At 37.3% G+C, this 16,747-nt stretch overlaps 1 protein-coding gene across 1 annotated transcript in view; it reads right to left on the bottom strand.

Moving 5' to 3' along the window:
• The window catches only part of tusc3 (tumor suppressor candidate 3), a gene marked incomplete at both ends in the record, with an annotated part of 122,753 nt that overhangs the window by 16,021 nt on the left and 89,985 nt on the right, over window positions 1–16,747 (bottom strand). The window contains 2 exons of the mRNA XM_079813141.1: window positions 4,900–4,974; window positions 5,740–5,803. Of these exons, the coding sequence (XP_079669267.1) occupies window positions 4,900–4,974; window positions 5,740–5,803 (139 nt within the window). The remainder of the gene's footprint in view (window positions 1–4,899; window positions 4,975–5,739; window positions 5,804–16,747) is intronic.

The raw sequence follows: 16,747 nt of genomic DNA, 5'->3' as shown, positions 1-16,747 counted from the left end.
TGTTGTGTGAATCCTGCATTGAACTCGTGAAGATTGTGGAAGCTTTCCTCCATGAAATGTGCCGCGGGAGCCGCGAGCCCGTCGTGCATGAACCGCGGCTCATGAATTGCAAATACAGATGAATATTGTCCATTATGTCACATTTTCCAGTCTTCTCCTCCGACCCCTGTCTGTCTCGTGATTTATGATGGGCAGCATCTGCGACTTGTTCCCCTCTGTCTCATACACACATGTGCATATAACATGCTGTATGTTAAACGCTCTGCAACGCACCCCCGTCCCTAGGAAGGCTGAACAAAGCAAGTACCCCAGACCTGCAATCCGGATGAAAATAACAGCGCTTCGTCGGCATTGCAGCAACACCACTCCAGCCTACTAACCACAACAGCGCCGCGATACAAAATGGCCTCGTCCCCCCTTATTTATTATTCTCGGAGGAGGAGTTTAAGTAAATATTGAGGCTGGTGATGTCACCAACCCTGGAGGAATGTCTGTAGTCGCCTACCGGCCGTTTGCTGTATTCCTTAGAAATTGATTTCTTTAAAAGCAAATATCTCCCTTTGCTTTAAACTTTGAACGTTGTAGCTTTGCAGATGTTGTTTATGCTCAAGCAGCAACATTACATGCTAGCTAAAGTTAGGATAGTGAAATCGTGGTTTACCACCCCTTTAATATCATGCAATTCTGACTTAATATCAGACAATTTTGATTTAATACCTCGCAATTCAGACTTAATATCACGCAATTCTGACTTTATACCTCGCAATTCTGACTTTATATCACGCAATTCTGACTTAATATCGTGCAATTCTGAGAAAAAAAGTCAGAATTGCAAGATTTAAACAATTGTGAAATAAAAAGTCGCAATTATCTTTTAAAATCTTTTATTCTGTGGCAGAAAGAAGCTTCCATAGTCCATCAACTGTTTGTTTAACCATATTTTTCAAAATTCATTTAGGTTTGGAACAACAGAATTTTAATTTATGTGTGAAATATCCCTTTAAGCGCTTTCAAAAAGGCAAATACAAAAACTAAATAGTTATCAAATGTAAGAAAGAAATTATCTAAAAAAAATCGTTTTGGAAATTAGAGAAGATAAAATACATTTTGAAGGAATAATACGAAGAGCTGTGGTCAAGTGGTTCTAAAAATAAATAAAATAAAAATCACTTATATAGAAAAAACTACAAACTTGAAAGAACTGGTAGCCTGTTACAGTTGTATGGCAGCCTGTCATGTTAAAATCTATGCGTATGGTGCTGTTTCATATAAGAGGAATACACTCTAAGATACAATTCTATTAACTGTTTTCAAAGGTTCAATTAGGTAATACTGTTTAACAAACAGACTAATTCTAAAACAGAATTGCTTCTATTTTCATCTCAATTAAAACTGGTTTGTGTGTTTGAGAGGTATTTAGCAGGTGTTAATAACACAAGTAGGGTTAAAAATGACGTGTACACGACATTTTAATGGTGCTACATATTCATGACTGCAGAAACTCCTGCCTTACACACGATCACCCACACAAACACAAATTGCAATTACCACAATTATACACTTCTGCTGAAACACACATCTCAGTAATTACAAGCATTTGTCTCCCAGCGTATTGCATAAAGAGAGCACTTCTCTTTCTGAGCAGTCTAAAATCAGAAACAAAAAGCACTCCCCTTGTTTGTCATGGAGGTGAGTTGGAAACCAAGCCAAAAATAACTCGTCATTTACATAACTCAGCATTTACATATTACCTATAATTCATGCCATTAGCATATCAAAGCTGGGGATGACTCTTTGGAGGTGGGATGGAGGCCATCACATTAAGTGGTCTCCACAGCTAATGCAGTGATAATACATGGAAAGCTATTCGTCTATTACAGTCTGGAAGCGATGCTTGTCTTTGTGGGAACCCCTGAGAAGCACTTCAAGAGGGGGAGTGAGAACGAGTTTGATGTGAGAAGCTCAGAGGAAAAAAGACAAGTCATGTAAGGCAAACTTGTAAGTGGGACAGAGACTCAAGCTGGAGGTGATATACAGGGCCACACACACTCATAGGCAAGATGCAGACTCATGCTCACAGCTATCACCAGCCAAACACAACACAATAAAATATACATGCACACACACACAATATCAATATGCAAAGGAAAAAAATATGCAGCTTTTGATGCTTTTATGCCTCTTATAGGATACTGAAACCATGACTATGAAAAGCGTTTAACTAATAGAATTTTTTTCAACATATTTAACATGCTCTTTTTGACAGAATCATAGAAATAAGATACTTTTTTTCACACTGTGAGTGGTGCTTGTCCTTGGAAAACTCAAGAACCCAAGATGCTGAGGTTGTGGGGGGTTGGCAGGGCATACAGGGTGTTTATTCAACTGTGCACTTTTAGCCCCATGGACTTTTAGGAAATAAAACACTATTCACACTCAGCCTACCATCTCGAATGATGTACCTATTCTGTTGTGGAAATGATTCGGGTGTTTATTTTTTTAATAAATTGGCATACTTCTTTGTCCTTGTCGCACTTTTAGCATAATTTGGAAAAATAAATACTGTTTGATTGGAAATAAATATATTCTGGTCAGTGATATTTACTTTGATATCTCGTTGTTTTCTTCACACATCAAACGTCTCATTTAATTTCAAGTACGCTCTTTACAGACTCTCTTTCCATGGTAACCAATTACACTAACTTCACAAACAATTGAAGCAAAATATCAGTGTGGTGGAAATGACACATCCGTTGGAAAGAAGCAATTATATATTTTTCACAAATTAAATATCTAAATGGTTTATGATTGTTTCATTGCTTGGATTATAATAGTTTTAAAAATGTGATAAAATATTATGTATTATCATATCATAAGATTAAAAGTATGGATCTAGGAAAAAGTTTCCAAGTCTTAGGCCCTGTCCACACGAACACGGGTATTTTCAAAACCGCAGCTTTTTCTATGCGGTTTGGCTGTTCGTCCACACGCAAACGCAGTATCCGGATACTGAAACCGGACTTTTTTGAAAACTCTGGCCAGGGTTAAGTTTTTTAGAAACTCCGGTTACAGCGTTGTCGTGTGGATGGTGAAACCGGAGATTTAGGCTTGTTAAGTCAAAATGTGCGCCGTTCTCTCCTTTGTTTGACGTCAGTTTGTGCGCCGTTATCGCTTTTGTTTACACAAGTCGAGTCTATGCAATGGCGGACGTAGCTTTTAATAACTCTGCTAACAGCGCTTATCACATGTATACAGATACATGTGCAGTTATCTCATTGTATTGCAGAACAGAGGCGCCAGAATGCAATAATACAAAATAGTAAGGATAGTGTGTGAAGCTTCAGTCCACTTGGGCCCTGCCCATGTGTACAGTTACCTGTCACTGAGTCCAAAGTAAACTTGTAGAAAGGTTTCACTGAGCCCATAGCATCCCTCTGTGGATGGGACCCATGTGGAAATCAGGCAGCCAATCATAGCGCGGTTTTGCGTTTTCATGTGGACGGAGATTTTTTTTAAACCGTGCTTGTGTGGACGCGATTGTTTTTTTTAAACGGAGGAGGAAAAACTCCGGTTATAAAAATACCCGTGTACGTGTGGACTAGGCCTTAATGATCTTAATGATCTTCAACTACTGAAACACACACCTCCAGTCAAAATATTGGAATAATTAAGATTTTTTATTTTTCATGATTTGATTAAAAAAACAAGAAAAAAATTTAATATTGTGATATATTATTTTGATTTAAAATAACTGTTTTCAATTGTAATATATTTTAAAATGTAATTTATTCATGTGATGGCAAAACTTTTCAGCAGCCATTACTCCAGTCTTCAGTGTCACATGATCCTTCAGAAATCATTGTAATATGAAGGTTTTATTGGCAAGAAAAACTTTTTATCATCAGTTAAAACAGTTGTGCTGCTTAATATTTTACATACACATTTTTTTTCAGGATTCTTTGCTGAATAGAAAGTTCAAAAGAACAGCATTTATTTGAAATATAAATCTTTTGTAATTTAATAAAATATAATCTTTTGACATTTTAAATACACTGATAATATTCAGAAATGCTAGTGCCAGCTTCTGGGGGCCCTAAGCAAAACTTTGTCCAGGGGCACCTGTCAGTGCGTTCATAAAAACCCCAAAATTACCCATTGATTCTTATTAAAGTTATACTTATGTTATTCAGTAAAGAGCAGTGAATGATTCTCTCGTTTACTTTTTGTTGTTTGATCAACAATAAATGACAGAGCGCAGCAGGTTTGTTAGGCTGCTGTCCCTTTAAGACCAAATGCACAGACAAGCATTCGATTACTTTCCCAGCTGCTTATGTTCACTGAAGACATAATGCGTTAAGTTAAAAAAAGTCCCCAAGATGGACATTTTGACACATTTTGTATGTTTAAGCGCACACCGAAGCCCACATTAGCCTGTACTTGTCCGTGTTTCTCTCCATCTCAGATCGTGCCGACAGAAAGTTAAACAGAGTCTCTTTCGCAGCTCAATACGCTTTTACACGTGATGATACATGATTCGACTGATTTGGATGTTACGTATGTTGACAGCACACCTCTTTAAAGGACAGGAACAAAAAGCAGAAAAAACGAAACTAAAATATACCCCTACATACTTCTGGAGAGCAAGGGAGCCCCCTGGTGGTTCAGGGGCCCAACGCAACTTGCATACTTTGCGTATAGGGAGGATCGGCACTTGTTAGAGCACCAAATCAGCATGAATAGAATGAATTCAGAAATATCATGTGGTAGAACATTGCTAGATGGTTATTGTCCTTCCAAGTCTCGAAGATATTTTAGTTCCTAGATATGGCTGTAGTCCCTTCTTCAATGAGACATGCATGTATTCTGAACACAACAGTAATATGAAAGAAAGAAACTTACTCCTTCGTTTACCCACGTCTCCCTTAGAGGTGGCTGCTTCATTCAGAAGGACCATTCCCATGGTGATGGCCGCATCTGAGATGGAAGTCAAGGAATGACTAGTGGCATGGATGTGGTTGGTTTGCACAATAAACAGCCAGGACATGATATTATGCTTACGGAGTACCTGTAAAACTAAAGATTGGGCTGGCAATGCATAGCTCTAGCACACCTGGAAATTTCAATTACTGAGAACACTTTTCAACTCTGAGCACACGTCACTCGGCTGGGAGGTCTCCTCTAGCCTGGGGGGAAAGCTAGGTGTCTGCAAGAGGAAGAAAGACAAACACGAGGTGTTCTGCCAGCAGCCAGAAGCTCCTCTCTCCTCCAGCAGCTGAGCCTGATGTTAGCAGAGGGTCTCCGTCAGTCTGCCCACTCAGGCCCAGTCAACAAACCCACGTAATTACAGGAGAAGTTCACCCAGAGAACGACATACATATGTATATATATGGTTAACTTCTATATATAATCCAGTATCTCACTGACCTCAAATATTTGAACAGTAGTGCATACAACTCTTACTATGGTTTTATTTTTGTCTGGTCATATTTGTTGTCAGAAGTATGTGTAAATAAAAATGTTTTCATTTTTGTTACAAAATAATCTAGAATTTTTGTTGACAAAATGAACACAAAACATCTTTTTCTATACAAAAAAAATCTTCAACGTTTCTACATTTTCAAAAGTTACCAGAAAGATGAACAGATCTTTATGAAGTCAGTGGGTTATTACGGTTCACTTCATTAACAGAACAATGTGACAGGTCCATTGTGCAGAGGGAGGTTTTCTGTGAAAGGATATTCAGCAGAAGAATAATGTGCGATTCAGCCACAAATTGAGCTTGACTGCTGCCGTGGATATAACTCTGAAAAAGACAGAAAAAATAAGATGACAAACAAGCAGACAATGGACCTTTCAAGCTCCGCTTTCACAAAGCTGTATCACTGGATACTCCAAAACTATGGCTTTTAGAAGTAATGCTTTATCATACTGGAAATGCATGAATACAAACCACACAGACCACCACTGACTTTTTATTTAAAACATATAAATAAATACAATCTTAGAAGGGAAAAGGTCAGATAGAAAATAGCCAGAAGACAAGGAAAAATCCATAAGGTCAAAGCAGACGAATGAAAAGAAAACTTGACAATAAGTGATAAGAGATTCAATGGGTCAATGAAAAGAGCACTGAAGCATTCTAACACAGAGTCATAATGACATCTCCTGCTCTCTGGAGTAAAACCACTCTAGATGTAGCACAAACAAAACCTTCATTCATCTGTGGTAGATGAATGTGCAGAATAGATGCATTTTCGATGAAAGACTAAAGTTTCCAGCCTTGAAAGCTTCAAAACTTCTCCTACTCCAGGGTTTTGATAGATGAAATCTTCCAGAGTTTTAAAGAGAAATTTCATACAAACATTAGGTGAACTAATTTCATTATCATCAACCTTGAGTCGCTATAAACACAATTACATTTTCTTATTTTCCCCTATGGAACACAAAAGGAGTAATTCAGCTGAATGTCCATGTTGCTCTTTTCCATACAATAACAATTAAATAAATGCAATGGTAGTATTATACAATGATTTAAAAAGAAAACCATAAGACTCATGTGCCATATTGCAATTCTTCTAAAATCATGCAATAGATTTGTAGAACAGACTGAAATGTAAGTCTGAATATGTCCTTTTGTGTTTGACGGGAAAAGAATGTTCAGCCAGTACACCAATTTAAATTATAAAATCTACAGTTTTAGAAAACAATGTATTAAATCCTTCTACTAAGGTTACATATTTACATAGGAGGTCTAAAGAAGCGGTGTAAAAATGATGATATATTAGATTAACTCACAGTTGAGAAAAAAAAAAAATAATTCCTTCAGGGTGAGATGAACACATTCTTTAAGAACAATGTACGTTATATTTTAGTTCAGTTTTTTTTTTATTGTCATAAAATTCTATACAGATTTAGGGATCACCTAGATCCCATCATTGAATGTGATTGAATTCCATTACTGTGAATGAAGCCTATATTGAGACATGCATGTATGTTTTGATAAAAATATATGACAAATGACAAAAGCATCTGGTATGAATGATTTAAACGGAAATCTCCTCAGTGTGACACTAAATACAAAAGAGTCAATAGTCGACTTGAAAGCAGCAATAACAAAATATTGAGGAACTAAACACTGCCATAAGAAGCTCCTCGATACTCCAGGCTGTTGTCACTTGCAGCATTTCATGTAGAGACAGAAAAAGAGAAAGATACGGGGGGATTGTGGAAAGTGGGGATCCATTAAGAAGAAGATATGAGCAAATAGGCCAGTGCATTTATCACTGTCATGTCACCTGTCGCCTCTGGGTTAACGCATCTGCTAACATTTAAACACAGCCATACCGCTGCAATATTTTCATATGAAAGAAAACGAAATTAGAAGCACTTTCAGCACTAACACAGAGAGACACAATTGTATTATTCTACTTGTGTACCGTAACTGTCATTGGGCATTTTCAACTTAAAAATAGTAATTTGTTACTTTTGGAAACACCCGCAAGTACTTTTTACTTATTTATTTGGAAAGTTTTTGTTTAGAAGTCATTTATTAATATTTTTTTGTTTATCATTTTTATTAATAAGAGTGAGAGTGGTGATATAAAGTGATAAGAAGAAGAAACGTAAACTGAATAAAGAAATAAGCTGGAATAAAATGCCACATCTACAACTGTAAATCAAGGTCTGTCAATTGATCATTTTTTAAACTTAAATAATTGACAGAACTAATTGAAAATTTCTGTCTGGCAAAAACCTTGTATATCCAAAACCCCTACTTTTCAGGAAATGGAAAAAAAACTGTGTTGTCAAAGTCGATACTTTACAACTTGCATGTGTCTCTTAATACAACCCCAAATCAGAAAAAGTTGGCACAGTATGGAAAACGCACAAAAAAAAGAAAAAAGAAGTGATTTCTACATTTACTTTGACTTGTATTTCATTGCAGACAGTATGAACACAAAATATTTCATGTTTTGTCTGGTCAACTTCATGTCATTTGTAAATATGCATCCTTTCCTGTCATTCAGACCTGCAACACATTTCAAAAAAAGTTGGGACAGTAAAGCATTTACCACTTTGTAATGTTGCCATTCCTTTTCACAACACTTAAAAGACGTTTAGGGACTGAAGACACCAAGTGATGAAGTCTTTCAGGTGTAATTTTGTCCCATTCTTCGTTGTCACATTTTGCGCTTCAAAATGCGCCACACATTCTCTATTGGAGACAGGTCGGGACTGCAGGCAGGCCAGTCAAGTACCCGTACCCTCTTCCTCCGCAGCCAGGACTTTGTAATGTGTGCAGAATGTGGTTTTGCATTGTCTTGTTGAAATATGCATGGACGTCCCTGGAAAAGATGTCTTCTTGAAGGCAGCATATTATGCTCCAAAATCTCTATGTACTTTTCAGCATTAATGGTGCCTTCACAGAAGTGCAAGTTACCTTTGCCAAGGGCACTGACACAACCCCATACCATGACAGACCCTGGCTTTTGGACTTGTTGCTGGTAACAGTCTGGATGATCCTTTTCTTCGTTGGTCTGGAGCACACGGCGTCCATTCCTCCCAAAAAATACCTCAAATACTGATTCATCCGACCACAGTACACGTTTCCACTGTGTGATGGTCCATCCCAGATGCCTCCGAGCCCAGAGAAGTCGACAGCGCTTCTGGACACTGTTAACATAGGGCTTCCTTTTGGCACAGTACAGTTTTAACAGGCATTTGTGGATGTAACTACGTATTGTGGTACTTGACAAAGGTTTGCCAAAGTAGTCCTGAGCCCATGTGGTGATATCGCTTTTAGATGAATGACGATTCTTGATGCAGCTGAGGGATCGGAGATCACGGTTGTTCAGCTTAGGCTTGCGCCCTTGTCCTTTACGCACTGAAATCCCTCCAGATTCCTTGAATCTTTTAATTATGTTATGCACTGTTGAATGTGAAATATCCAAATCTCTTCCTATCTTTCTTTGAGGAACATTGTTTTTAAACATTTCAATAATTTTCTCACGTATTTGTTGGCAAACTGGCGATCCTCGGCCCATCTTTGCTCCTAAAGGATTAGACCTTTCTTGGATGCTGCTTTTGTACCAAATCATAATTACAATCACCTGTTGACATCACCTGTTTCAAATCACATCATTATTTCACCATTTTACCTCATTACTAGCCCCAAATTGCTCCTGTCCCAACTTTTTTTTAAATGTGTTGCAGGTCTGAATAACAGGAAAGGATGCATTTACAAATGACATGAAGTTGACCAGACAAAACATTAAATATTTTGTGTTCATATTGTCTGCAATAAAATACAAGTCAAAGTAAATTTATACATCACTTTTTTTTTTTTTTTTGCATTTTCCATACTGTCCCAACTTTTTCTGATTTGGGGTTGTATAAAATTATTAACATTTGATCAAAATCATGCTCAAAAGGAGTTACAAGGTTTTTGACCAGCGAATGCTGGACTTGTTTTTTCTGCCATTAGAAAGGCCGCATCCAAGTAAGTGCATCACATTATGCTTTTATCAACTTACAGGTTATACATTTTACTGTAGCTATGTGGGCACTCTTTTTGTCTGTCATCTGGCCAGAATCTCATGTTATAAACAATGAATTGCTTCGCATAGGCTATTTAAGACAGCATTTGTCATTGAATCTTAGGCAACACTAAGACACTCTTTTCCGTTCCTCAAATATAAATTGTTTCTTGAGTAAAGGTGCAAAACACATGCAGCACTTCATTCACGGTAGAGGCAATATTTTAAGACTTTTCATTGGTTATATATTTGCAAAAAAAAACAAAAAACAATGACAGACATAAAGAGTGATCAAAAGTAATGATTAGAAAAAAAAAAAAACTATATGTATGAGTTTTCGCTCAACAGTGACAATATTACATTTTTGTATGTTCGATTAGTGCCTGCTAACAACAAAACAATGGATTAATTAATCACACATAAACATAGTTAATGAAGTGAACAAAAGAGATTTACATACAGAAAAACAGAGGAATGAATGAAGAGGTGTAATAAACCAAGCGAGAGAATCAGTAGTTGTGAGGACAAGTGTTGGTGTCATTGTGTGGGCAGATATACCCTCATCATACTGTTCATTTATTCAGAGTTGACTTCTGCTCTGGGCTTTGAGGCAATGCTCTAAAGAGCCGATCCAGCGTGCCCATGGTGCACTAGGGTTACAGATGTCTACTTTACAGTCAGACTGACGTCACCATCCAATGAACCATCAAACATCATATTTAGTGCTTTGTGTAGGAGCATACATGACTGAATATGATCATTACAGCCGCCTACATGCATTTGTTTTCAAAAGACATTATTTTTGACTCATGCAAAAATTCTACTCCTACACTTTAAAAAGTGCACTGTCTGTTAAATGAACGTCCTGGCTTTTGAGGTTGTTTTAAAACATGCAAATGTGAACAGTTCACTAAAGTTAAATCAATACACTTGTTTTGAATTTAGCATCTGTTCAATTAGCAAAATAAAACATAAGCCTAAAATACCAGATTCATCACTAGAGGAAGGAGGAATATGTATAGCTTAAAACGTAAAAACATGATTGATCATGTATGGCATGTACATTTTCATCAATAATTTCACTAAGTATGAGGTCAAGATACATTAGCCTATGAAAACACTAATGTTGGTGGTGTGAGGCAAATGAGAAGCAATTAAAGATGTGCTGAGAATATCAAATGCAATAGAATACAACCACCCTAAGACCTTTCTTTGGTTTCACATATACAAACCAACACATATTCAAGAATATGAGACTATATCTCTATAGTGAGTCATTAGGTTTAGCCTTACAATTCAAAGACAGAAACTCAGTCAAAATGCCTGGGGATACTTCGATAATGGTTTAATGGTATACTGGATTCTCAATAACGCCACTAATTTCCTCCAGAGAAAAACAGACAGTAGTGCCACCAGGAGAATGAATCAGCAGCCGCACTTTTGTGGTTAAAGGCATGAAAAAGTGCCAGTTGACTTCATTTCTTCCTCTGTTGAGTTCTTGAGAGGAGGGTTTCCCAGAGTACTCATACTCATTGTGTGACTAGCTTGCAAAAAATCTACTAGTCTATTATAAATGCTCTAGTATTTTGAATTACTATTATTTTTCTATTAATACAGATAGAGCAGTTAACATGGATAATGTGGCCAGAGCACCCAAAAATATGGGTCAAATTGTCATTATTTGCTCAAGTTTATGTCATTATAAAACGGTATGACTTAATTTCTTTTTTTTCTTCCCATGCAATAACATGGGTCTGAGGCTTTGATGCTTATCACCAAAAATCGAACTCTCAAATTATATTTTAGCCCCTTTCGCATGGGGTAGTTCAAGGAACTAGCCACCAGGGTGGTTCCCCGAGAACTAATTGTTCCCCTATAGGGCCTTTTTCCTGATCGCATTCGTATCGCCAGTAAAAACTCTGAAGTGACTAGTCTCGCGTAGCCATACCTTCAGACTGATGGCAGAAGGTCTGGACTCTATCGCAGCTTTCTTTGGTCAAGGACCGCCCAAGAGGACATTTGACTGACATGTAACGCAACCAATCACTGTTCTGTTTATTCCTCGTCATGTTTATGGGCGTGAAAATAAAGTCGATGTCCCTGCAATAACAGACTGGCGTGCATCTATAAATTATTCATTCAAGAACGTTGTGCAAGTTTACTGCAACAATGGAGCCACGAACTTCACATACTTTTGAAAATTCAGTGTTCTCATTGTCACAGTTGTAAACACAATGGCGTTCTTCTTCAACGAGGGAGTTTGGCATCACGGCATTTGTTTCCAGGCGGACCATTAAGGAACGCAACATGCACTCCTTGCGGACATTGTGTACAATTCAACCAATCAGATGACAACTTTGAAACTCCTGAAGTGTTTCCAGATAAGTGTGCCATATGCATCAGACATTCAGCCAACGGCCGTGATGTGCGAGGCTGAGACTATAAAATGACGCAATGTCAGCCGTACTTGTTGTTATTTTGACGACGTGGCAGACATTTATTTTGAAGGCGCTGAGAACGTGAGAGTCTGAGCACACAGCGCTCTCATTCTCCATCTTCATTAGTTCACAATCTGTTTAACAGTTCAGTCTAATATGTTATTAGAAAGAACTATACAAAGAAAGCGTTTGCCGTGTGGCTGATGCCCAGTGTCGCTAGCTGAACAGAAATACATAATCAATTTGCTTTTGCTCAAAGTTGCGTTGGATTTCCTACTTAGCGTAAAGTTTAAGAGGTCTATCTATTACTGTTTTCCAAGTTCATAGAGTTTGTTCGTGGAGTAAATTTATATGCGCAATAATCTGTGTGGGTACACAGCTTTTTTTTAAATGGCGGGTGCTGGCGTTTTGCGTGCATTCGGCCAATCAGTGTACACTTACATAACTGGCAGTTCCTATTGTTCTGGGTTAGACCCTACTCTGAAGTAGGAGCTAAATTAGTTCACCCCCAAAAGGCGTTCCTAGAACTAAAATTGCTCCCAGCTCCTGCGGTGCGAACATGCCAAAAAGAGTTAGTTCTAGGCCAGGATTTTTGAATAGAGTTGGCCAGGCAGGGGCCAGCAACCAGTCTGGGTGGCACATAAATCTTCATTATTTCTATATACAAATGATTTTGACTATAATGTACTGGACTTTTTAGTGCCTACAACACAACTGACAGTTAATTTGTAAATAATTGTAATTAAAGCTATACTGTGTAACTTTTTTAGTTTATTCTTAGCTAAAAACACTTAGTTCTTTCAAAAATATATGTGCTCATTAATGTATATTTACTTCTTTCAAGTAATAAAGTATTCTCATAAGTTTATAATATTCCATTGAAAATACATATGGGTAAGGGGTTCGAATGCGGGTCGCCATGTTGCCCCTCCATCTTGAAAGTACATTAGCCAAAGAGGGACATACCCATAAATTCAAGCTTCGCCTTTCGCGTTTTAACACTCGATGGCACCGTGTCGAATGTGGACGAGGTTGAACTGGAAGCCATGTTAATCTTGGACTAAATTTGAGGAATTGAGAGGAACAGAAACAAAAATTCACTGGATGGTGATATTCCTTTTCACCACTAGATGGGGTAAAATATCACACAGTGTAGCTTTAAGATAGTATTGAATTAGATACATTTTTTTTTAACCCCTCATTATTCCTCACCTCCAGACATAAAAGGGCTCACAATATAGCTAAAGTTCACTTGCTCAGTCAGCTTGGTTCTGGTTCTCAAAACCCCCAATAGCTTGTTCTCCATTGTTGCATCTTTATTGATGAGACATGCAATTTTTTATATAAACTATGAACAATCAACAATTCTGAGTTTGTCAGTTTCAACTTCAAATTTGCAACCGAAAAGGTAAACACTGGATGTTTAACTTTCTAGAAGTCAAAATAAATAATTCTTACAACAGTTCTATCATGCCTAAATTAAACTCAGTACTAAGAAAAATATGTGCTCTATTTTGGATCCCCATGTGCAAGAATGTGAATAAGTCAACAGCATATAAATGGCAGAAAGTAAAATTAGTTATTTTATGCATTAAACATGTGACTTTAAACATTAAAGGGTTAGTTTACCCAAAAATGAAATTTCTGTCATTAATTACTTACCCTCATGTCATTCGACACCCGTAAGGAACACAAATGAAGATATTTTAGTTGAAATCCGATGGCTCAGAAAAGCCTCCATTGGCACAATGCACGTTACACTCTCAAGACCCATAAAATGTACTAAAGACGGCGTTACAAAGTTAATCTCACTACAGTGGTTCTACAATAACTTTATGAAGCGACGACAATTTTTTCTGCGCACAAAAAACGACCTAAATAACGACTTGTATAGTGATGACCGATTTCAAAACATAAAATCATTAAGCTTCGAAGCGCTATGAATCAGCGAGTCGAATCATGATTTGGATCGCGTGTCAAACTGCTGAAATCATGTGACTTTGGCGATCCAAACCGCTTCGAAGCTTCATGATGCAATGTTTTGAAATCGGTCATCACTATACAAGTCATTATTTAGTTTTTTTTTGCACACAAAAACTATTCTCGTCGCTTCATAAAGTTATTGCAGAACCACTGTAGTGAGATGGACTTTGTAACGACGTCTTTAGTACCTTTTATGGGTCTTGAGAGTGTACAGTGCATTGTGCCAATGGAGGCCTTTCTGAGCCATCGGATTTCAACTAAAATATCTTCATTCGTGTTCCGAAGATGAACGGAGGTCTTACGGGTGTCGAATGACATGAGGGGAAGTCATTAATGACAGAATTTTCATTTTTGGGTGAACTAACCCTTTAATGTCATGACATTAAACATCAACATGAGACGTGACACATATATAACAAATACATACATGCTCAGTTTCGACTTGATTCGCCTTTTGGTTATTTCTTACTTGATGACAGACCTACGGCGTTGCATGCTCGTTGTTTCTTTTGCGTGTGCAGCTTGCTGCATTTCCGCATGATATTGAAGAGTGTGTGCCGCGAGCACAATGTAACGGCTGTGTGTTTATTTATTTTTTCAGAGTTTTACTGACATATCCTGACAACATCTCATCTGACCGCAGATACTAAATCAGGACAATGCGTTTCTCTCAGCATCTGACAGAAGTGTCACCAGCTTTCACACACGTTTTAAAAAAATTAAAGTGTCATCAGAAAAAAACTGAGAATTACGTTTGTTGTTCTTTCTTTGACTGCACATAATGCGACTCACTCAAAACACCCACCAGCTGAGAAACATTGACGTAGGCTGTAGTATATGTACTGTTCGCCATTCACTGTTGTTCTGCTGAAGCTCATTCTGAACCTGTACCATTTTCGCACTCGTTTGACTTGTGCCTGGTGCTGAGGTGAAGTTGCAGTCTCCCGTTTTTGTTGTGGTCTTAAAGAGAAAGAAACAGCAGTTGTGAGCCACGGCCACCCTTGGCTACCCCCTAGCTCTGCCCCTGGTTCTAGAAATTATGAAAAGGTTCCTTTGGTGAGAAAACCCCATCCAGGTAATTGAGTCAGAACTTGAGAAGCAGATTGGCGCAATTTATGAATGAATCATTCAGGGCTGAATTTCTCAAAAGCATTGTGTGCGAAATTGATTGTAGAGACCATTGGTGCAATGGTTCTAAAATGTTATTTCTTTTCAAACTTACAATGCTTTTGAGAAACACAGCCAAGAATGGTTTTGAGCTGAATCAATCCAAATATTGAACATGTCTAAAGAACGATTTGTACATGAACTGGACATTGCTACTTTACTCATCATAGACACGCCAAGAAGAATTAGAGTAGATGTCAAGATTTTCAGTGAATATCGACTTTCAGGCTATCCCTTACTTAAAGTTATCCTATGGTTTCAGATGATCCAGAAAATAGCACACATGTAATATGAATCTGTGTCCTTTTGAAGCTCAAAAAGTCTCGATTCATTGTGTACATCATCATGCTATTTTTTATATAAACTATGAACAATCAACAATTCTGAGTTTGTCAGTTTCAACTTCAAATTTGCAACCGAAAAGGTAAACACTGGATGTTTAACTTTCTAGAAGTCAAAATAAATAATTCTTACAACAGTTCTATCATGCCTAAATTAAACTCAGTACTAAGAAAAATATGTGCTCTATTTTGGATCCCCATGTGCAAGAATGTGAATAAGTCAACAGCATATAAATGGCAGAAAGTAAAATTAGTTATTTTATGCATTAAACATGTGACTTTAAACATTAAAGGGTTAGTTTACCCAAAAATGAAATTTCTGTCATTAATTACTTACCCTCATGTCATTCGACACCCGTAAGGAACACAAATGAAGATATTTTAGTTGTCTAAACATGTCTAAAGAACGATTTGTACATGAACTGGACATTGCTACTTTACTCATCATAGACACGCCAAGAAGAATTAGAGTAGATGTCAAGATTTTCAGTGAATATCGACTTTCAGGCTATCCCTTACTTAAAGTTATCCTATGGTTTCAGATGATCCAGAAAATAGCACACATGTAATATGAATCTGTGTCCTTTTGAAGCTCAAAAAGTCTCGATTCATTGTGTACATCATCATGTACTGTCATGGAAAACAATAACCAGCACCATTTTTTTTGTGTTCCACAGATGTCAGTCATACAGGTTTGGAACAACATGCTGGCGAGTAAACCAATATTTGTATCCATATATATCCATTATATCCATAATTGAAGCTCAATTTAAAATGCAAGATTAAAATTCTAGAGTTTCTGGCTCCCAGCAGTACATGTGGAGATGCCAACGGAAGTTTGATCCCAACTCCAGATAAAATGCTCTGAATTCTGCATGTGGAATATTCAAATCAGAAAAGATCATTTGAGTGCCAAAAGAATGTGAATCTTCCTTTGCATTGTGGTTCAAAACTGTCCCATGTAGCAATCACTTTGATTCGCATGGAGTTTCAATCTGAGCCCACTTTGAAGTTATCTTATTGAAAAGCGATTTATCTAGCTCAAATGATATTGATGCCTTTTATTGTGCTACTCTCAAGATAACAAATTCTCACAATCATCTACATAATAACGTTTTCCCACGACCCATGCAACTGTTCCCAATAAACAACATTACATATTTCATCACCATGGTTGTTGTTTTTTTGCCCTTTTCTTTTTTATTCCCTTCATTTTCCACTCGAATGGCTTATTTCAATGCTACTTTCAATTTGTGAAACAATGTAAAGCTCTTACTCAAAA

This window comes from Gobio gobio (assembly GCF_949357685.1).
Source record: "Gobio gobio genome assembly, chromosome: 3".
NCBI classification, from domain to species: Eukaryota; Metazoa; Chordata; class Actinopteri; order Cypriniformes; family Gobionidae; genus Gobio; species Gobio gobio.
The sequence above is the reverse complement of the archived record's forward strand: the minus strand, read 5'-3'. Positions and strand labels throughout refer to the sequence as shown.